The 23,450-nt window shown below is 38.3% G+C and overlaps 1 protein-coding gene, 1 non-coding gene and 2 pseudogenes across 2 annotated transcripts; all 4 read right to left on the bottom strand.

Annotated features, from left to right (window-relative positions):
• Positions 1–745: 745 nt before the first annotated feature.
• On the bottom strand, positions 746–817 carry TRNAD-GUC (transfer RNA aspartic acid (anticodon GUC)). Its single transcript has one exon. It is a non-coding gene; the product is annotated as a tRNA-Asp (tRNA).
• A 146-nt stretch (positions 818–963) lies between these two features.
• LOC104211626 (protein SMALL AUXIN UP-REGULATED RNA 51-like) lies at positions 964–1,284 on the bottom strand (annotated as a pseudogene).
• Positions 1,285–5,128: 3,844 nt separating this feature from the next.
• Positions 5,129–5,451, bottom strand: LOC104211627 (protein SMALL AUXIN UP-REGULATED RNA 51-like; annotated as a pseudogene).
• Positions 5,452–9,445: 3,994 nt separating this feature from the next.
• LOC104211628 (protein SMALL AUXIN UP-REGULATED RNA 12-like) lies at positions 9,446–10,325 on the bottom strand. Its single transcript, XM_009760716.2, has one exon. It carries the CDS (start codon positions 10,206–10,208, stop codon positions 9,891–9,893), a length of 318 nt encoding a protein of 105 aa, XP_009759018.1. The 5' UTR covers positions 10,209–10,325; the 3' UTR covers positions 9,446–9,890.
• Between the last annotated feature and the right edge of the window lie 13,125 nt (positions 10,326–23,450).

Raw genomic sequence — 23,450 nt, 5'->3', positions numbered from 1 at the left:
AATGTATTAGGAGAATCTAAATGGATCGGATTAGCTATATTATCATTAAAAAAAGTTTAAAAAAATAGATTTCAAACAAAAATATAAAAATTTATTTTGTTAACAAATTAGGGTCCATCATCGAGATTTTGCTTTAGGCCACCAACAATGTTGGGCCGCCCCTAACGAGTGTATTTTAACCTCCTGTCTCTTTAACCTGATGGACAATGGTTTAAGTTTCTCTCTTTCAACTGCTTTGTGTTCTTTCACTGGGATCTTTGCAATTGAATTGGGTTAGCAGATTCACTGATATGTTATTCCAAAAGGTTCATGACACGGAAACTGATACTCATTTCTTTCTGCAAATTTGATGTTTGAAATATATGACAATGGTGAACCGGTAAGTTAGCTGCTCAAAGGGCAGTTCTTGGACTAAAAAATGAGAGCATAGCAGGCTGAGAAAAAATGAATTTCTTAACATTGCAAAACCATTTGTAAGGGGTACAGATAAATATACTCCTTTCCTAAAAGAATAGCTATTATCAGCATAGCAGACTTCATTCATAGTCTAGTAAATGCTGTTTTTGTTGATATTTTCTAGATTAACTGGTAATTCTACTAAAGGGGTGCGATTGACTGATTGGTTGACGAGTGAGAAAAAAAATTCCAAGATTTTTCCTTTTTTTTCCTTCAACAAATCTGATTCTGACCATAAAAAGAACTAAGGATATCATAGGTTAGTTCTTTTTAATAAAAAGAAGGGAAACGCCGTTGCCGGGGATCGAACCCGGGTCACCCGCGTGACAGGCGGGAATACTCACCACTATACTACAACGACTTGCTTGTGATTAGACTGGTGATAGACTAAACTTATAAAATTATAAAGTACCAAAAAAGGAAAAAAGTACTATATGAAGAAAGATAAAAAAACACAACACACCAATTTGTATTCACAATCTTTTCTTCTTTTCAGGTACTTCACTACTAGCGAAGCATGGAAGTTAGTGACAGGAAAATAGTTTCTTCGCATGGAATGGTGATGCCCATGTCGTGATCAAATCCAAATTCTTCTTCAGCGCATTGGAGGAGACACTGAAATTGAGGGTGAGTCAAGAAAGAAATTGCTACGATGTATCGAGTTCGGTTCTCTCCCACTTATACTGCAAAATGTCCTTTAGGTACTTCAATGAGAAGTCCATATTCTTCATCATCATAGTCCTGCTTCTTACCCAAACTCGAACATCTTTTCATAATTTGCTTCAAAACTGCAGCTTGTGGTAGCTTGTTTGATTTTCTAATGGCCATTTTTATATATTATCTTGAAGAAATCTAAATAAAGTAGAGAGCTTTAGGAAGAAGAAGAAGAAATACTAATAGTACTTCTTTAATTACTTGTGAACTCAACTGAAAGAATTAAAAATATACAAGTTGTTCTAGGCTGTCAACACTTTTGTCTAATGTAACAATACTGCAGATGCGTGTTAGTAAGAAAAAGGTGGATGATTTAGTACTGTTTTGGACAAAAATATGTATCTAAAATGTGAAATATACATTTCAGGGAAAACATGTTGAGTTCAAATATGTACCCAGTTTGTAGATATTTTGTAGATAAATTGTAGATTATTTGTATTCTAATTGTAGATGCTTTATTTTTTGTTTTCACAAATAAAAAACGACTAAAACTTCTACAAATCTTCTGGAAAAAAAAGAAATCATGTCAAAAATCTCAATTATGCTACAATTGAATGGGAATTGGTATATTAAATTCAACGTACCCAGTTTGTAGATATTTTGTAGACAAGTTGTAGATTATTTGTATTCTGATTGTAGATACTTTGTTTTCTGTTTTCACAAATCAAAAACGACTAAAACTTCTACAAATCTTCTGCAAAAACGCAATTATGCCGAAAATCCCGATTATGCTACAATTGAATGGGAATTGGGATATTAAAATTCAATGTACCCAGTTTGTAGATATTTTGTAGATAAATTGTAGATTATTTGTATTCTGATTGTAGACGCTTTGTTTTCTGTTTTCACAAATCAAAAACGACTAAAACTTCTACAAATCTCTTGCAAAAAACGCAATTATGTCGAAAATCCCGATTATGCTACAATTGAATGAGAATTGGGATATTAAAATTCAATGTACCCAGTTTGTAAATATTTTGTAGATTATTTGTATTCTGATTGCAGAGGCTTTCTTTTTTGTTTTCACAAATCAAAAACAACTAAAACTTCTACAAATCTTCTACAAAAACGCAATTATGTCGAAAATCCCAACTATGCTACAATTCTGTGATTCTTCTATATGCTCTTGTTACTCCTTACGAAACTGCTATGCTAAATATGGATCCAAAAAAATATGATGAAGGGATAGATCTTCCTAAGCAAAATCCTCCCATGTTACAAGAAAATTGACTTTTGCCAACAATTAAAGCATCAAATGAAAAAGATAGCAAGATCTATTCGAGCTCATAACATATTGAGAATCAAACTCTGGGAGATAAACCTTAATATGAAGGAACCCGAAATTATAACCATCAAATCAACCAGGCTTGTGCTCATCTTCCCCCGTCACAAAACTATTGGGACAAGATTATAGAGGTGCCGACAGTGCCTTGGCTATGGAAGAAATAATGGGATTTTGATACAGAAATCGTGGGTGTGGGAGGGAAACGTGGGTGAAGGTGTGGGAATTGGAGAGAGAAACGTGGGGGCAGTGGTATTAGAATGAATATACGGTACCATTAAATTAGGAGTGTAATTAATACCCTTAAAAATTACTATGGTATATAATTGGTAATTAGGTATACTAAATGTAATTATATCAAACCTTAAACATTGAGGGTAATATAGTTTCCTATATGGCATAGGAATGTAAAAATTCCATATAAAAATAAAGTTTTCGTGTATATGTATCGAAAATTATTTTTATAAATTAATTGATTAAACAAAAAAAGATAAATCTTTTGCTCAATTAGGTCAGTACCTTATTCATATCATTAATTTTACATAAATATATATAGTATATAACGTGAATAAAATCAGTCAATTTTGAGATATTTCACTTAGAGCGACGCCAAATTTTGTTTTCATATTTGCTTATCCTAGGTTTGATTTCTCTAAAGCACTTGTGTGTGTAATTTGCTCTAGAATATGATTCTGTGAAGATTTAGTTTCAAATTGACTATCCTACGTTTGATCTCTCGAAAAACACTTAATGATGTTTTCATATGCTTTTTAGTTACTTCAAAATCAGCGAAACATTTTTATACTAAATCTATTTCTTAATATTTTAAACAAAATAATTATCTGTTTGACCATAAAGTGAGAGGGAAAAGAAAAAGAAAAGATAAGTTATTTGACCCTAAAATTAGATTAAAGGAAATTAAACACGTTAAAATGTCTTCCACATGCGGAAACTATATACCAACACTTAGACATATATATAACTATGGAGTATATGGTTAAAGGCTTACATTAGAATCAACCATGTTCCAACTTAATCCTAATTGAAAGAAGAGTTCAAAGAAGTTTAAGCTTCAAGTTGTAGTACTCAATATAATGCAGTCCCAGATAGTAAATTTGGAGACTTTCATAAAGTGGAAACAGGTAATCCATGTCAAATTGAAATACACAAAAATCTTGAGAAACATAGTTTATAGAGAGACTATATATTCTAAGTTTGTGAAGCATATACAGTCAAACCTCTCTATAACAGCCTTGTTTGTTCCGAATATTTTTGGATGTTATAGCGAAGTGTTGTTATAGAGAATATATATTATAACATAACATAAAAATTGGTTGCGGAAAAACTTGGCTTTTATAGTGAAGTATTGTTATATGAGAATGCTGTTATAGAGAGTGAAATGAAACTCTAGGTATCAAATTTGCAGAGAGCGAGGTATTTTTTAAATTAAGAAATATAAGGTGAAGATGAAATAAAAACAAAACACTTCCATTAACATAATCTAGATCTTAAAGGTATATCTCATTCAATCTATTCCCAGAGTTGATTGCAAATGCAATTAGTATGTTTCATGCAATACAATAACTAATGCTTAGCAGTAAAAAAATAAAATGCATGACTTAACTAAAATCGTGACATAACTTCCTTGTAAACTCATATGGCTGAAATATATGCACAAAATTTGTTATCTTGGGGGAGTCCAATTCCAAAGATATACATCGTGCAACTTTTGAATTCAAACAACCTAGTTTCTCAAGGAAATTGAGTTACAGTCATACCCGACAACACATGCACTATGAATGAAGAATATATTGCAAAATAATTATAATTCACCATTAAAATATATCCGAAGTAATCAGGAAACAAAAGTAAGTCATGACATCTTCTTGGTTTGTTCCCCAATCACAATTTGCCTGTGGTGACAAAGCTGGCGTAGAATTCATACCAAATCTTTTGAGAGTTTCTTGAGTATGAAATCGTTATGGTGGGTGGCTATAATTGAAAGATTTAATTCAGATATTCTGTAATTCTCTTTATATAAGATACCTTGCACCTTTAATATTATAGAAATTGAAAAGCCAAACATTTTGGCGTTAGATACAATTTTGAAACGGCACATTTGACAAAAAAGTTGAAACAGTTCCCTCTTTCTTCATTTATTCGGGTACAGTTACCACCCTAATTATTTGAATGTAATATTGGGTTATTGTGTTAAAATGAGAGGAAAAAATTTAAAAAAAGGAGAAAAAAGATAAGTGAGTTTCTTGGCCAAAGAAAAATGTCACCTCACACTTCTATTTCCCACAATTATATATATATATATATAGGTAGATAGATTACATAACCAACATATAGAATCGGCAGCCATTTAACTATAAAAGACAAGTCATTATTGAATTACATATAGAACTGTTTTACATTATTACTCAATATAGCGAATTAATTATAGTGAATAATGTCAGCTAGGAACAGAATTATAGTAAAGTGTCATCATATTTAACTCAAAAAACTTACACCTAATACTCACTTTTTTCTTCTTTTCAAATACTTCACTATTGGAGCATGCACGGAAGGAATGGTAATTCCCATGATCAAATCCGAATTATAGTATCATATATTTAACTCAAAAAAAAACGTACACTTAATATTTACTCTTTTCTTCATTCCAATACTTCACTACCGGAGCATGAACGTTAGTGATCGGAAAATCATTTCTTCGCCAGGAATAGTGATGCCCATGTCGTGATCAAAGCCAAATTCTTCCTCGGCGCAACGAAGGAGGCACTGAAACTCGGGATAAGTCAAAAAGAAATTGGTACCACGTATCGAGTTCGATTTTCTCCTACGTAAACTGCAAAATGTCCTTTTGGTACGTCAATGGGAAGGCTGTAGTCTTCGTCGTCGTCATAGCTGTGTTTCTTACCCAAACTCGAACACTTTTTTAGAATTTGCTTCAATACTGCAACCTGTGGCAGCTTGTTTGATTTCCTGATGGCCATGTTTGCGCACTATATATATTCTTGAAAAAATACTAAAGAAAGTTGAGAACTTTAGAAAGAAGAAGAAAGATCAATAGGAGTACTTACTTTAGCTTTGAAAGAGAGGGATATTAGCTTTGGGATAGAAAAAAGTAGTGGAGCTATTTATGGAGAAAGATTTCATTGTTTATGAAGAAACCAACGTTTTGTAAATGAAACAAAACAAGATTAATTACATGGGATTCCCTTAAGTGTACTTAGCTAGTCACCAACAACCTGATTAATCGTGGATGATAAAAATATATTTTAATAACCGACGGGTTATTCTAAGCTTTTACAGGATAGGAAGTACAGGGGAAATTTTTACGAAGTTACAAGAAATGCAAATCTATGTATAAGTTGGCAGAAAAAATTAAATGAACTAGACCATATTCAAATATCAATTCATTCCTCAAAGAATATGATGACACGTACAAGAAATTACCAGTCGATAGCATTTTTTTTTGACATTATATGTGTTTTTAAATTTTACAAATGAGGGTAATCATCGGAGAAAGTAGCACTACTTGTTTGCACTTGGAATAAGGAGAATTCAGCTGTACGGCCGTATCGATATTAAACCAGTAATGATTCTCGCTAGAAAATTTAAATTAATTAATCGGTCTAGCGGATATCGGGTGAAAATCAGGAAAGAAATTAAATTAATAATTATTGCAGTAACATAGAATACACCTACGACAAGAAGCGGCTTTATATTTTTGGTTTCCCGCCCGTTGTTCGGTATACGCATTGGAGTCCTACTATATTCGGTTTCGCGCCACGTAGGGTCCTATTCGGGGGGGGGGGGAGCGCTCTCTACCAAAAAAGTTTCACTCAAACCCGAGACTTCTAGTTAAGGGAAGAGCAGTCTCATCTACTGCATCACATCCTTTTGGTTAGGGGTGTACATAGGCGGGGTTGGTTCGGATTTTCTAATTACCAAATCAAACCAATTGTATCGGGTTATTAAATCTAAAGATCAAACCAAACCAATAAAAGTCGAGTTTTTCAATCTCGGATTTTTCGGGTTTTCGGGTTTTTCGGGGGGTTTTTTCCATAAAGTCTTCATAGCACAAAATATAGAATTTGTGCTCCAAATATTTCTTTAATCCTAGTAAGATAGAACTACATATGGTGTTTTTCAATAAAATAACATAAATATGAGATGAGTCATGACATTGTACTAAAATATTCAACAATAAAGATAATAAAATCACATAAAGTAAGTATCATTAATAAGCCATAATGAAAACAAACATAATTTAAAATTACTAATAAGTGCTAAAATAAGTGCGATTAATAAGTACTATTATTTACATGACTAAACATTAAAAGAAAAGTAAGTTGTGTATTTTATCTAAACTACAGAAAAATTAAAAAATAGATATCCAGCACTATTTTCATTCAAAGTATAATTGAATTGAATGTCTTTTATTAGCATTAATATTGATTGGATATTGGTTTAGGATTTATTTGAGTTACTAACATTTATGAACTAGTATAAAATTTATTGGAGCATCTAAAAATTATTAGTCCAAGCTTGAAATAATACGTGAAAAGATAAAACTATGAAAAAGCTTAAGAAATATTTATAAACTACACCATAATAAATATTTTTATGTATTAAATATATTTAAAACTTCTATACATATAATGTCGGGTTGGTTTGATTTCGGTTTGACTTTTTTTTAGTTAAAACCAAACCAAACCAAATATGGTTGGGTTTTTTTTTTCAACACCAAACTAAATCAAACCAAATCATAGTCGGGTTTTTTTTTCTCGATTTAACTCGAATTATCGGGTTGGTGCGATTTGTCGGTTTCATTTGTACACCCCTACTTTTGATGGTAGAATATAATGAAGTAGCTTTCTTTGTATATGATTCAAAAAAAGTGTAAAGTGTTATTAGTGACTGCGAGAACAAGAAATCTATGTTAAAGAATTTGAGATGTCTTGTCCTATGAATTCTTCAAATGGGAATTTGCGTTTTGCACTACTGAAATGGTGCAAATACACAAAATTTATTATTAACTCTTATTGATCTGTTTGTTTTGGACTATAAAAATGATTTTGCAGATTACTCATTTTCTCATTGTAGCTTCTTATAGAAAAAGATGACAATGGCCTATATTTTATAAAATAAACTTTTGTTTTACGATACAGTACATTTTTATTGTTTCTGGCGTGCAAAATAAACTTCGTTTTTTTAAGTTTACAATTTTTTTTTTTTTTTTTTGATAGTCAATTGGAGCTTAGAACAAAATATGAAAATGTTAAATTGTTTGATCACTGGCAGCCTTGATTTAATAAAGCCGGCTATGAGGCTTAAACAAGAGCCTTTGTTTGCTTTGATAAAATGTTGAATTATGTAACAAACTTCACATGAAGCACAAAATTTAAATAGGATTGTAGCCTAAATGGATACTACTACTATCGCTATATTGCTCCTACTATTTTAATAAATACGATAAAATTGGGAATTCTTCTAACAGATTGTTGCATATCTACATTTTCATAGATTAACGTTTCAATTTTTTTGGTATGATATAGCACCAAAACTCTTTTTTTTTTAAATGATAGATGCATTATTCTTGTGCGATGTGTCTGCACTCTACAGACTATACATCCCCTTTAACATGGCGCCCTAGTTAATTATTATAATGCGTTAACTCTCCATTGGTTTTGCCATTTACTGTGACAACAAATTTGGAAAACATAATATGGACAGTGTAGTGCCTAGTAGATCACAAATCAGACCAATTCCAGTTTGCTCAAATTGGACTTTTCCCAAACAAAGTTGCAGTAAAAATGCAAATAGATTGAGAGCTATTCTTTTCTCTCAGAGGGTGCAAAAAAACGCCAGTGCAAGGAAAAATTTACTAAGTTCTTTTACAAATCTGATTCTGACCCATAAAAACACTACTAATACCATGTGGTTCCTTGATCAGGGTAAGAGGAAATTTACAAAGGCAATTTGAGTCCACACTCATTTGACCCACCCAACCCTCTATGGTTGGGTCGGTCATTGACCCGCCCATTTGTTGAACTCAACCCCTCTTAACTTAGCCCAGCTCAACCCATCTAAAGTTTAGTGAATTTTAGCATATATTGATTTATGAGTAACTTTGCTAAAATATTTTTTTTTTTAAAAAATTGTTTGATATGTTATATATGACCATAAAAAAGAAAAAGATAAGCTTGGTAAGAGTTGGAGGGGTTGGGCTATGACCCAAATATTACCCCATCTTGACTCAGTCCGCCTCAGCCAAAGTAACACTTGAACGGATTATTATTGACTCAACCCATTTTGAACCACCCAAAATTAGCCTAACCTGTCTATTTGATATCCCTATTTACATGTTAAGGGAAAAAGAAAAGCATAAAACCAGGGGCGGAGCTATCCTTAGACACCCATTCGCCGGAAAATTACATTGTATATGTAGGTATATTTTTTTGAAAATAGAATATATACAGTTGGTAACGGTCAAGGGGTGTCAAAAGTGACTGAAGGTCGCAAGTTCCATTCTTGAGCACGACATAATTTCTATTTTACATGTCAGAAGGGTAAATCGATGGTCTATTGCTCAAGTGCCCATTCTCAAAATCGTTGGTCTTAAAACGACGTCTGTGCTCCCATTCTCAAAATTGCTCAAGTGCCCATTGTTGTCGCCTACTCGCGGTCGTTGGTGTAAATTCCTTTACTCTGTTTCTTGTGTCGTTCATTTGAGCTTCTCATTTACATTCAATGGCTGCTTTTAATTCCTGTGAGCATCTTGGACTTTTTAAGTATTTCTTTAACTTTAAGTGAGCATCTTGGAGTTTAAGTGTTTCTTTACCTTAAAGTGAAAATTCATGTACCATAAGTCAAGAAACCTTAACAAACTTGACAATTGTTATTACGGTGAATTGTGATATTTAATAGAAAATATTACTTGTATTTCTTCTAATTAAATTTTATTTTATAATTCAGAATCAAAAATCAATGAAGCCGTTTTTTTCCAAAGTACCAAAATCAAGTTTGACCGCTCCTCATAATCAATCTAAGTTGGAAAGAAGATTGTAGTATCAAAATCAAATTTGGCCACTAATAATCAGTCTAACTTGAAGTCTTGAACGAAGATGGCAACCAATCGAAAGTACCACTCCATTCTTCTAAGAGACAACAAATTAATCTTGAAACTTTAAACTCCGATTCGGCCTAAAGAACTAAATCTTGGACTACCATCCAAACCTCCGCGATGAGATTAGAAGAGCGTACATTCAGAGAGGTGCTTCTTCTTTAGATTTTGACACCCTTTGTATAAATTCTGGCTCCGCCGCTCCATAAAACACCAAATTGTTCACATTGAGCTAGCCCATCCTTCTTCACTACAAAACCTTACACCTATATTCACTCTTTCCTTCTTTCAAATACTTTAATACTACCGAAGCATGGAAGTTAACGATCGGAAAACGACTTCTTCGCAGGGAATGGTGATGCCCATGTCGTCATCAAAGCCAAATTCTTCCTCCGCGCAATGAAGGCGGCACTGAAACTCGGGGTGAATTAAGAAAGAAATTGGTACGATGTATCGAGTTCGGTTCTTTCCCACGTAAACTGCAAAATATCCTTTTGGTACATCAATGGGAAGTCCATCTTCATCATCATAGTCGTGCTTCTTTTCCAAACTCGAACACCTTTTTAGAATTTGCTTCAACACTGCAGCTTGTGATAGCTTGTTTGATTTTCTGATGGCCATTTTTGTAATGTTTTCTTGATGATATATATCTGGACAAAGTTAAGAACTTTGGAAAGCAGAAGAAGAAAGACCAAATACTTCTTATGGAGAAAGCCCCCAACTTTATAATTAATCCCAATTGTGTGATTATTTTGTCCTACCTCAATAAGAAAAGGATTGAGTTTTCAAGGAAATAGAATCTTTGAGATCTTTATCTAACAAAAATATTTTGTTTTTATCAAACAAGTCGAAGCACAACTATTTAGGGTTAATAGTGGTCCTAGGCAAGCTTAGGAGATCAAGTTGTGTAATTTCTAGGAGTTGAAAGATTCTCTACAACGACTGAGCAAAATTCAAAGAACAATGTCTGATTGATGTTGACCTAATTATGTAACTACAATTGAATTAGCACATTTATTCAATGAGATCAACGTACCTGTACTCGGAAGAATTATTTGGTACGTAACTTCTATTTCAACTACAAGCTGATCTTAAATTTGCAGAATTTGATGTGTGTCCAATAGAGTATTTTCTTCGAAACTTCCTACTTTAACAATCTTTTTTCTGGGCTCTGTCTCACATGTTAACACTCCATGTTGGATCTTGCCCTATAACATTTTCTTTTGAATCCCTTTTGCTTAGCCAATTCACGTGGACAGAGGCAACGAACAAGTAGATCATCTTTACTGGGAACGAATTAAAGGAAGTAGGAGAATCGGAAGATTATTACCCGAAAAAAGAGTTGAATATATAATTAAGGAAGTTCACACACCCAGAAAAAAATTCATTTTGGGTGATATTCGGCTTAAAGTATGCATATTTTTATGTATATTGCCTCGCATTGTGCTCATGCCTTGTAGATTTCGGATATATAATATAATGATTTGTGTTAATTTATAGTATTTCAATGTATAGGAATCATTCAGATGCAATTTGGGACGAAGGTGCGCGAATTGGAGTGAAAATGAGAATAAAAGGCAAAAGTTCATAGTTGAGCGCCACAGGCAGCGTGTGGCGCTACCTGTGGCGCACAAAACAGAATGTTGAAGAAGTCCAGCGCCAGGGCCAGCCCCCCACACTGCCCTGAGCGCTGGTGACGCAGATTTGTCCTATTTCGACCGAGACTCTGTTATTTCGACCCCAAGACGCCCTCAACTCATATAAAAGCCAATCTAAACCTATTTTGAGGGGGATGACGTGACTTTGAGAGAGGAACAAAAGAACGATACACTTGGGAGCATGGATTTGATCAATTCTTCCATTCTTCTTCTAGTGTTCATTGGTTTTATGCGGTGGTTAGACCAACCATGATGTATTGGGCTGAGTGTTGGCCTGTTAAGAACTCACATATCCAAAAGATGAAAGTAGCAGAGATGAAGATGTTGAGGTGGATGTGCGGGCACACTAGGATGGATAAAATTGGGAATGATGATATTCGGGAGAAGGTACATGTGGCTCCCATTGAGGATAAGATGCAAGAAGCGAGGCTCAGATGGTTCGGACATGTACAAAGGAGAAGCCCAGATGCTCCAGTAAGGAGGTGTGAGCGGCTGGTTGTGGATGGCACGAGAAGAGGTAGAGGGCGGCCTAAGAAGTATTGGGGAGAGGTGATCAGGCAGGATATGGCGAGACTTCAGATTTTCGAGGATATGACACTTGATAGAACGTTGTGGAGGTCAAATATTATGGTTGTAGGCTAGGAGGTAGTTGAGTCTAGTTCGGTAGGGTTTTGTCTAAGAGAGCTAGGGGCAATGTCGTGTCTTACTATTTTCTTTTTCGACGTTGGATCCATTTACTAACCACCGTTTTTGCTTTGCATTTTTCTTCTGCATTTTATGTCTTATTTTTCCTATGATTTCCGTGATGAATCTAATATCCTCTCCTTTTGTCTTATTTTTATTATCTTGAGCTGAGGGTCTTTCGGAAATAGTCTCTCTACCCCTTCGGGGTAGGGGTAAGGTCTGCGTACACACTACCCTCCCCAGATCCTACTCGTGGGATTTTACTGGGTTGTTGTTGTTGTTGTTGTTGTTGTTCATTGATTCTATATTTGAAAACATTATTTTTGATGATTGTATGAACATGAGTGGCTAAGAACCCTATTATTCTGGGGTCATTGGTGCTACATGAATGTTGACGTTTGAATTTTAAATTGACGAGTTTGATTTTATCATATTGGGTTATTTATTTAATTCTGTTCTTAATTATTTTGCTAAGTAGCTAAAAGTGAAATACTATCTACGGATCTAGAGTTGAACTCGATAATGGGAATTCTAGATTGCATATAGGATTAAATAGAGCAAGTTCTTGAACCGAGCATCGGGGAACGGATTCGCTATTAGGATAGAAATATACCTAATTACCTTGCTTGATTGAAACACATGAAGTGTAAATGCATTCTTGTTAGTCTTAATTCTATAGACATATAGGCATTAAGTTAGCTTGAATAGGCGAGTAGGAACTCGATAGATTCTTATGAGTAATATCAACCTTGTCAATCAACAATCCAGATAAATCAATTAGTCATTTTAAGCCAAGAACGCAACAAGATTGTTAGCTAGCCTATGACCCTGGAATATTCTCTCCTACTAATTTTTATCAGAAATTTTTGAAGTGTTGTGGTTGATCTCTAGTTATTCCATTGCCTGATTGTTTCTTAGGTAGTAAATTAGTCACTTACACGTATTGTTAGAAATCTCTTGAATCAATAAGTTGTTTGGGTTTAAATCAATCAAAAGTTAATCATAAATCTCCATGGGAATGATACTCTACTCACCATTCAATTTACTCCCTCCGATCCACAATAGTGACCAATTTACTTTTTTATTTTGGTCCAAAATAAGTGTCCATTTAGATAATCAAGAAAAAATTCAATTTATTTTTTCAAAATTATCTTTATGTACGTATCCCTAAAAAGTTATTTGCTTCTCATATTTGAGAAGAGAAGTAAGTGCTACTATAACTATGGTGCAACATTTATTGAAGGGTAGTTTAGTCACACTAACTATGTTGGTCTTGAATTTAGTATATTCTTAATGGGTGTACCAAAAGCAAATTGGTCTCTTATTGTGGACAGGAGGGAGTAGTATATTATATAGGATTCCTTTGTCCGGCACAAGGTATAGGTGTATTAACTTTAAATCTTGGCATCAAATAGGTAAAGAAGAACTACCTTGTAACGACCCGGCCAGTCGTTTTAAGAATTAATGCCCTGATCCCCTATTAACTACTTTTCTCGTATTTGTATCTGCTATTTTGATTTGCCGGGATGATTTGTTTTGAGTTTCTGAGTGTTTTGGGACACTTAGTCCCTAAAAGAGAGCTTAAGCTTTAGAATTTTGACCGCAGTCGGAGCAGTGTGAAGACGGACCCATAATAGAATTCCGTCAGTTCCATTAGCTCCGTTGGGTGATTTCGGGCTTAGGGGCGTGTTCGGATTATGTTTTGGAGGTCCGTAGCTTATTAAGGCTTGAAATGCCGAAAGTTGAATTTTTGAAGTTTCCTATTCGATAGTGAGATTTTGATATCGGGGTCGGAATAGAATCCCGGAAGTTGGAGTAGCTCCGTAGTGTTGAATGTGACGTGCTTACAAAATTTCAGGTCATTCGGACGAGGTTTGATAGACTTTTTGATTGGAAGCATAATTTGAGAGTTTTTGGAGTTCTTAGGCTTGAATCTGATGTTAGTTTGGTGTTTTGATGTTGTTTTCAGCGTTCCGAAGGTTGGAACAAGTATGAATGATGTTTTAAGATTGGTTGGCATGTTTGGTTGAGGTCCCAGGGGCCTCGGGTGTGTTTCAGATGCTCAACGGACCATTTTTGGACATGGAGAAATTTTCTGGTTTTCTGGTTTTCTGTTGCAGACTTTTCTTCATCGCGATCGCGTGAGGAGGCTCACGATCGCGAAGGCTTAGATGAGGCAGAGGGGATTTTTTTCTACGCGATTGTGGGAAAGGGAGTGCGAATGCGTTGTATTGGTAGAAGTTGAATCGCGAACGCATGGGCTACGCCGCGTTCGCGAAGAGGAAAAAGTGAGGGAGCTGAAGAGTGGAAGTTGCTCTTCGCATCGCGTAAGGTCAACTGCGATCGCATAGAGCTGAGCAGCGCAAGCATCACACTCGCGTAGGGAGTATCGCATTCGCGTAGGGTTAATTTGGGGGTCAGTGAAGTTGCTCTTCGTGATCGCATGGGAGTTTTCACGATCGCGATTAAGGTCGTGTCTGGGCAGAATATAAAGTTCTAAATCGAGGGTTTTGAGTTCATATCACAAAATTTAATTAGGAGCTCGGTAGGAGACGATATTTGGAAGCATTTTCGAAGGGAGTTTGCGTGTAATAATTCTTAACTTCTTTTTGCTTATAACCCAATAATCTAAACATGAATTCATCATCTAATTTCGGATTTGGGGTGAGAAATTGGGGAAAATTTTGGAAAAGTTATTAGGCCTTATTTTCGAGTTTTGATTGGGGATTTGACACCGGATTTGGATAATTTTGATATGGTTAGACTCGTGAGTGAATGGGGGTTTATAATATATAAATTTTACCCGATTCCGAGACGTGGCTTTTTGGGCAATTTTTTTAATTTCGCATACTAGCTTCGAATTAATTAGTGGAATTAGTTACTTGTAGTTATATTTATATTATGCAGATGATTTGAACAGATTTTGACCATTTGGAGTCGAGTACTCGTAGCAAGAGCGTGATTTCGGGTTGATTTTTGAGCTGGTTCGAGGTAAGGGCCTTGTCTAACCTTGTGGGGGGAACTCCCCTTAGGATTTGGTGTTGTTGATATATGAAATGCCTTGCGCGTGAGGTGACGAGCGCGTACATGTGCTAATTGGTGACAATCTTGTTTTCATTAAGTAACTATACCTGTGTTTTTCTTCCTGGTTGTACGTTACTTGTAATTTAAACCTACTGTTAGATTAGGGAAGCATGTCTAAGTGACCTAATTGTTTTATTTGTTCAAACTGCCTTATTTGAATTCTGTGCAGTATGCTAGGTTAGAAATATCTGTTTACCTTGGTAGGAAATTGGATTGAACTGAATATTCTTCGTGTTGCTACTGTGTGTTTACTTTGGGACTACGGGACGGTATCCCGGGAGATCCCCCTATTTGTTTACTTTAGGACTATGGATCGGTATTGTCACACCTCGTTTTTACCCATACCTCGTGAAGGGCGTAGTATAAGGAGTTTTCCCAATTATAGGACAATCGAAACGGGATTTATACTAAGAAATTCAGAGTCGCCACTTGGTAGATTGGTGGTGTCCCAAGTCACCGGTTGAATCCCGAATCGAGGAGAATATGACTCTGTTTAACAGTCCGCGAACCAAAAATCCGAGTAAGGAATTCTGTTAACCCGGGAGAAGGTGTTAGGCATTCTCGAGTTCTGTGGTTCTAGCACGGTCGCTCGACTGTTATATCCGGTTTAATTATCTGATTTTAATACAGGTTTTAACCTATGTGCAATTTTAACATTAAACCGCTTTTATTCATTTTTAAAGAAGATTGCAACGTTATTAAAACACGTCTTGAACCATGTCACATAAATGCACCCGTGATTTTTGACATATTTTAACATCGTTGGGATTTGGATTTGGGTCACATAAATGTGCACCCGAATTTAGGAAAATAACTTTATTAAAATGTCGCACTTAAAGCAAGCTACGATGCCCATGAGCTATTAATCTAGACTAGTTTTAATACTATTATAAGGACATGATTTATGGAAGGGTTATGGAAAATGGAGTAAGTTAATTAATAGAATGATTAGGTTAGCACGGCCCAAGACTTGTAGCCAAACAACTAAAGCCAGATATTCATTAAAAGGTTCAGATCTTTCAACACTAGATCAAAGACCAAATTCTGTATTTCAAAACATTCAATGATCCAAATCTAAATCTGTTGTTATGTGATCCAGCTTTGTCTGACCAATTGGCCTTTAAGATCAAGCTTACTATTAGCCCATGCAATTCAAAGAACAATTAAAGAGTTGCCTCAATAAAATCACTTGACAGAATAGAGTAACTAATAAACATAGAATCAACCAATTTGAAGGCATTCAAATACTCAAACAGTTTAAATAACAGTTCCGAGCAAACCATAAAAATGAGATTAGAAAAGAAAGAACCTCGACGAAAGTTCTTCTGTGTATTTATAAAGGACCTTTGAAACAAAGCTTGATACACCGACGAAGCTTGATACACCAACCAAGTCGTTCAACTAGCAAATAGAACCCGATGACAAGTACTGAAAAATACGAGCAAGACCGACAGAACCCCGACTGGAAAAACTCGACGCAAGATGTCGTCGTGTTACGCACCAAAGGGTTGTTTTGACTGGACTCGTGCCGCTTCGGGGTGATTCAAAGCTGAAGTTTGGAGGGTATTTTCACTGAGATTAATGGTGTCCAACAAAACAGGTTTTCCGGCAAACAAAGCGAAAGGAAATCTGGCCAGCAAATAGAGCCACCAACAACGACGCTACTGCCACGACGAGCGACGCCTTAAGGGAGAACAAAACGAAACAGATCGACAACGAACGTCAACAACAACGAACAGAGCTTCGGACAGGTTTAACAACCGAGCTCCTTGAGAGACTCAAAGCTGCAAAACTTACGCAGCGAACTGGGAGGGAACGAAAATGGCGATAACTATAGCGTCACAAATGATCGCCGGTTGCTGGAGTTTTCCGGCGGGTCAGAGGCTAGCAGCGGCGCGTTTGGAACTCATTAAACCGATGAGCTGGTGGAGCTCATTTGTCCGGCGAGTTTCAGGCAGAGATGGGGGTCGTTTGATGATTAACCTTAGGGTCGTTGGCATTTTTCCGGCGAGCTGGGGTCATCTGACTCGCCGCTTGAGAGCTGGGGTCAACTTATTGTTGTATATATTTTTTTAAGGTTTTTTTTAGATTAAAAATGACTACAAAACATTAATGAACCTATTTTTGTGATTTTTACTTTTCTTGTAATAAAATAAAGTAAAATAGTCAAAATTACTTAAAATATCTATATTATGCCTAAATTAAATATTTTACGCTAATATATAAAAAATCTTGGGGAGGGTCAAAAATCATATGTCTACAGGTATTCTAGTAGATCCCCCTGCACACTTACATTTGGGACTACGGGACAGCACCCGATAGATCAACTATACTGGATATTTACTTTGGGACTACGGATTGGTATTCCGAGAGTTTTTCCTGCATCATTATGATTCGGACTATGGGACGGTATCCCGGGAGATCATTCGGCTCAGCGCTACCATCCTTGAGGCGAGGCGATCCTTCAGAGACTTTGAGGTATATTTGCCGCGTCCGCAGACCGAGGAGTCCCTCTCCATTCTCTCTTATAGTTCAGCCCTTCTGTATTTACTTTGTTTTAGATATTTTGGAGTTAGAGCACTATGTAGTATCCTTAGCTTGTGATTTCATGAAATTTTGGGTTTTGGGAAGTTGTTCAGTTTTTGAGATCTTGTATTAGTATATGCTGAGTGGCATCTTAAACGCCTTCATATTGTTTATCTTCAGTTTTTATTAGTTTTTCCGCAACTGTTAGGCTTACCTAGTCGTAGAGACTAGGTGCCATCACGACAGATCACGAAAGGCGAACTTCGGGTCGTGACAAGTTGGTATCAGAGCTCTAGGTTCATAGGAGTCATGAATCACAAGCCGGTTTATTAGAGTCTATCGGATCGGTATGGAGACGTCTGTACTTATCTACGAGAGGCTATGTAACTGTTAGAAAAATTCCACTTCATTTGATTTCCTTGTCGTGCGAAATCTTTGATATCACAATTCTAAACTTCTACTTTCTATTCACTCAAAGATGGTGAGGACATGTACTACCGGAGATGACCAGGCACCCACACCACGTGCTAGAGCCGTCAAAGGCCGGGGCCGGGGTAGAGGCTGAGGACGCGCCCGTGGTGCAGCCAGAGCACCCGCACGAGCTGCCACTGAGGAGCCACCAACAGTTTCATCCAGAGTCCAGGCACCTGATACGCCAACTGCTACTACTATTCCAGAGCTTACGGAGACTCTTGCACAGTTCGTGAGCATGTACACCACTTTTGCTCAGGTAGGGCTGATTCCCCTTGCCGCAGCCACATCCCAGGATGGGGGAGGAGCACAGACTCCCACCGTCCGCACTCCTAAGCAGCGAGTCCAGGTTGATCAGATCCTAGAGGTTATACCGGTACCGCCTGCTGTTCCAGATCAGCCCGAGGACAGGGCAGCGGCCTCAAAGGATGAGCAGCGGAGGCTTGAAAGGTTTAAGAAGTATAAGCCTCCTGTATTCAGTGGTTTAGCATTAGATGATGCCTTGGGATTTCTGGAGGAGTGTCACCGTATCCTCCGCATTATGGGTATATCAGGATCGAGTGGGGTTTCTTTCACTACCTTCCAGCTTCGAGGAGCCGCCTACCAGTGGTGGTGTACTTTTGAGTTGGATAGCCCAGCTAAGGTAGCATCCCTCGCTTGGACTCAGTTTTCAGATATATTCCTAAGAGAGTTTGATCCTCGGAGCTTCAAGGACGCATGGCCCGCAGAGTTTGAGTATTTGCGCTAGAGCACTATGACTATTTTGAAGTATGTTGTCCGTTTAACTGACTTGGCTAGGCATGCGCTAGCCTTGGTTGCTATAGTTTGTAAGAGAGTTCGTCGGTTTATTGAAGGGCTCATTCCCAGCATTAGGTCTAGCATGGCTCATGAGTTGGAGATGGATATTTCTTATTAGCAGGTGGTGAGCATTGCTAGGAGAGTGGTGGGTATGCATGCTCGGGATAGAGAAGAGAGGGAGGCCAAGAGGTCTCAAGAGTCAGGTCATTATTCTGGTGCCCGTGCTCCAGCTGTAGTTCGTCATGGTAGAGGTTATATGAGTCGCCCCGTTCATTCAGCTCTTCCAGCAACCAGTGGTATTCCAGCTCTTCCTAGACCTTAGGAGCCTTATTATGCACCTTTAATATCTAGTGTGCCTCCTGCATAGGGTGCTTTCAGTGGTCAGTCCAGCAGAACTGGACCGAGCCAGTCACAGCCACTGCATCCTCCTAGAGCTTGTTTTAAGTGTGGTGACACACGCCATATGTCGAGGGATTGCCCCAGACTTAGGAGGGGTGCACCTCCACAGACTTCTCAGCCACAGCATGCCCTGTAGAGTTCCCAGGCTATGGTTCCAGCACCAGTTGCTACCCCACATGCCCAGCCAACTAGTGGTGGAGGTCGAGGAAGTAGAGGTTGCCCTAGAGGGGGAGGCCAGGCCAGATATTATGCCCTTCCTGCCCATACCGAGGTTGTCGTATCTAATTCTATCATCACAGGTATTGTCCTAGTTTGTCATAGAGATGCATCGGTTCTATTCGATCCAGGCTCCACTTATTCTTATGTGTCTTCTTATTTTGCCCCGCATTTGGGCGTATTTCGGGATTCTGTTAGTTCCCATGTTTATGTTTCTACTCCTGTGGGAGATTCTTTTGTTGTAGACCGCATTTATCAGTCGTGTTTGATTGCTCTTAGTGGTTTTGAGACCAGATCCGATTTATTATTGCTCAGCATGGTAGATTTTGATGTTAACTTGTGCATGGACTGGTTGTCGCCCCATTATGCTATTCTTGATTGTCACGCCAAAACTCTGAAACTGGCTATGTTAGGTGCACCACAAGTAGAGTGGAGGGGTACTTAAGATCACACTCCCAGTAGAGTTATTTCTTTCCTTAAAGCTCAAGGAATGGTTGAGAAGGGGTGTGACGCGTATCTGGCCTATGTGAGAGATGTTAGTGTTGATACCCATACAGTTGATTCAGTCCCAGTAGTATGGGACTTCCCTGATGTGTTTCCAGCTAACCTTCAGGGTATGCCACCCGACAGAGATATTAATTTTGGCATTGATCTATTGTCGGGCACCCAGCCCATTTCTTTTCCTCCGTATCGTATGGCCCCTCCAGAGTTGAAGGAGTTGAAGGATCAGTTATAGGAATTTCTTGATAAGGGTTTTATTCGGCCCAATGTATCACCTTGGGGTGCTCCTATCTTATTTGTAAAGAAAAAGGATGGTTTTATGCGCATGTGCATTGATTATCGCCAGTTGAACAAAGTTACAGTGAAGAATCAGTGTCCTTTGCCTTGTATTGATGATCTGTTTGACCAGTTACAGGGTGCACGAGTGTTTTCTAAGATTGACTTGCATTCAGGTTACCATCAGTTGAAGATTTGGGAGCCAGATATCCCGAAAACTACTTTCCCGACTTGGTATTGTCACTACGAGTTTCTTGTTATGTCATTTGGGCTGACCAATGCCCCAGCAGCCTTCATGCATTTGATGCATAAAGTGTTCCGACCATATCTTGACTCATTCGTCATTGTCTTTATTGATGATATTCTGGTATACTCCTGGAGTCGGGAGGATCTTGAGCAGCACCTGAGGACAGTGCTTCAGACTTCGAGGGAAAAGAAGTTATATGCAAATTTCTCGAAATTTGAGTTTTGGTTGGCTTCCGTGGCATTCTTGGGTCATATGGTATCGAGTGAGGGTATATAGGTGGATCCAAAGAAAGTAGAAGCAATGCAGAGTTGGCCCAAACCATCCTCAGCTACAGATATCCATAGTTTTATTGGCTTGGTGGGTTATTACCGTCGATTTGTTGAGGGGTTTTCATCTATCGCAGCACCTATGACCAGGCTGACCCAGAAGGGTGCTCCATTCCACGGGACGGAAGAGTGTGAGGCGAGCTTTCAGAAGCTTAAGACAACTTTGACTACAACCCTAATTTTGATATTGCTTGCAGGTTCGGTGTCTTATACTGTCTATGTGATGCCTCGAGGATTGTCCTGGGAGCGGTATTGATACAAGATAGTAGGGTGATTGCCTACGCGTCCAGACAGTTGAAGGTACATGAGAAGAATTATCCAGTCCATGATCTTGAGTTAGCTGCTATTATTCACGCCTTGAAGATCTGGCATCATTATTTATACGGTGTGCCTTGTCAGATTTATACTGATCATCGGAGTTTGCAGCATCTGTTTAAGCAGAAGGATCTTAATTTGCGTCCGAGGAGGTGGTTAGAGATGCTGAAGGACTATGATATCACTATCTTGTATCACCTGGTCAAGGCCAATGTGGTGGCCGATGCTTTGAGTCATCGGGCGAAGAGTTTGGGGAGTTTGGCTTATTTACCAGCAGCGGAGAGGTCCATGGCGATGGATTTTCAGGCATTAGCCAGCCAGTTTGTGAGATTGGATCTTTCAGAGCCCAGTCAGGTTCTAGTTTGCATGATTTCTCGGTCTTCCTTATTTGATCGCATCAGGGAGCATCAGTATGATGATCCTCATTTGCTCGTCCTCAAGGACAAGGTTCTACACGATGATGCCAGAGATGTGACTATTGGTGATGACAAGGTATTGAGGATGCAGGGTCACATATGTATACACAATGTTGATGGGCTTCGGGAGTTGATTCTAGAGGAGACCCATAGTTCGCGGTATTCCATCCATTTGGGTGCCGCAAAGATGTACCAGGATTTGAGGAAGCACTCTTGGTGGATGCGGATGAAGAAAGATATAGTTGGGTTTGTAGCTCGGTGCCTCAATTGTCAGCAGGTGAAGTATGAGCACTAGAGACCGGGTGGGTTGCTTCAGCAGATAGAGATTCCAGAGTGGAAGTGGGAGCAGATCACTATGGACTTCGTAGTTGGGCTCCTACGGACTTTGAGAAAGTTCGATGCCATTTGGGTGATTGTGGATCGGGTGACCAAGTCCGCACACTTCATTCCTGTGGGTACTACCTATTCTTCGGAGCGATTGGCAGTATATTCGGGAGGTTGTTAGTCTGCATGGCATTCCAGTTTCCATCATTTCAGATAGAGGTACCCAGTTCACATCACGGTTCTAGAGGTCCGTACAGCATGAATTGGGTACTCAGGTGGAGTTGAGCACAACATTTCATCCCCAGACGGACGGACAGTCCAAGCGCACTATTCAGATTCTTGAGGATATGCTCCGAGCGTGTGTGATGGAGTTTGGAGGTTCTTGGGATCAGTTCTTGCCACGGGCAGAATTTGCCTACAACAACAACTATCAGTCCATCATTCAGATAACACCGTACGAAGCTTTATATGGTAGGCAGTGTAGATCCCCGGTGGGTTGGTTTGAGCCAGGTGAGGCTAGATTATTGGGCACAGACTTGGTTCAGGATTCTTTGGAGAAGGTTAAGGGGATTCATGATAGACTCTGTACATCCCAGTCCAGACAAAAGAGTTACGCGGACTGGAAGGTTCGTGATGTTTCCTATATGGTTGGAGAGCGTGTTCTGCTTCAGGTTTTGCCTATGAATGGCGTTACGAGATTTGGAAAGAAAGGGAAATTGAGTCTGAGGTTTGTTGGTCCCTTTGAGATATTGCGGAGTGTTGGGGAGGTTGCTTATGAGCTTGCCCTACCTCCCAGCTTAGCAAGATTTCATCCGATATTTCATGTTTCGATGCTCCGGAAGTATCACGGTGATTCGTCGCACGTGTTAGATTTCAGTTCAGTCCAGTTGGACAAGGATCTATCTTATGTTGAGGAGCCGGTGGCAATATTGGAAAGGCAGGCACGGAAGCTGAGGTCGAAGAACATTGCATCAGTGAAGGTTTAGTAGTGGGGTCAGCCGATCGAGGAGGTGACCTGGGAGACCGAGCAAGATATGTGCAGCCATTACCCTCATCTTTTCACTACTTTAGGTATGTCTCTATGCTCGTTCGAGGACGAACGAATGTTTTAAGAGGAGGAGGAACGACCCGGCCGGTCGTTTTAAGAATTAACACCCAGATCACCTATTAAATGCTTTCTCCTTTTTTGTTTCTGCTATTTTGATTTGCCGGGATGATTTCTTTTGAGTTTCGAAGTGTTTGGGGATTCTTAGTCCCTAAAAAAAAGCTTAAGCTTTAGAATTTGGACCGTAGTCAAAGCAGTGTGAAGACGGCCTTAGAATGAAATTCCGTCGGTTTCGTTATCTCCGTTGGGTGATTTCGGGCTTAGGGGCGTGTTCAGATTGTGTTTTGGAGGTCTGTAGCTTATTTAAGCTTGAAATGCCGAAAGTTGAATTTTTGAAGTTTCTAGTTCGATAGTGAAATTTTGATATCAGGGTCGGAATAGAATTCTGGAAGTTGCAGTAGCTCCGTAGTGTTGAATGTGACGTGCTTGCAAAATTTCCGGTCATTCAGACGAGGTTTGTTAGACTTTTTGATCGAAAGCGTAATTTGAGAGTTTTTGGAGTTCTTAGTCTTGAATC

The sequence above is a fragment of the Nicotiana sylvestris genome, chromosome 1, assembly GCF_000393655.2.
Source record: "Nicotiana sylvestris chromosome 1, ASM39365v2, whole genome shotgun sequence".
NCBI lineage: Eukaryota > Viridiplantae > Streptophyta > Magnoliopsida > Solanales > Solanaceae > Nicotiana > Nicotiana sylvestris.
The sequence above is the reverse complement of the archived record's forward strand: the minus strand, read 5'-3'. Positions and strand labels throughout refer to the sequence as shown.

Bases quoted from the DNA above. Each gene is read 5' to 3' on its own strand.
- LOC104211628 (XM_009760716.2), bottom strand. From the start codon at position 10,208: ATGGCCATCAGAAAATCAAACAAGCTATCACAAGCTGCAGTGTTGAAG.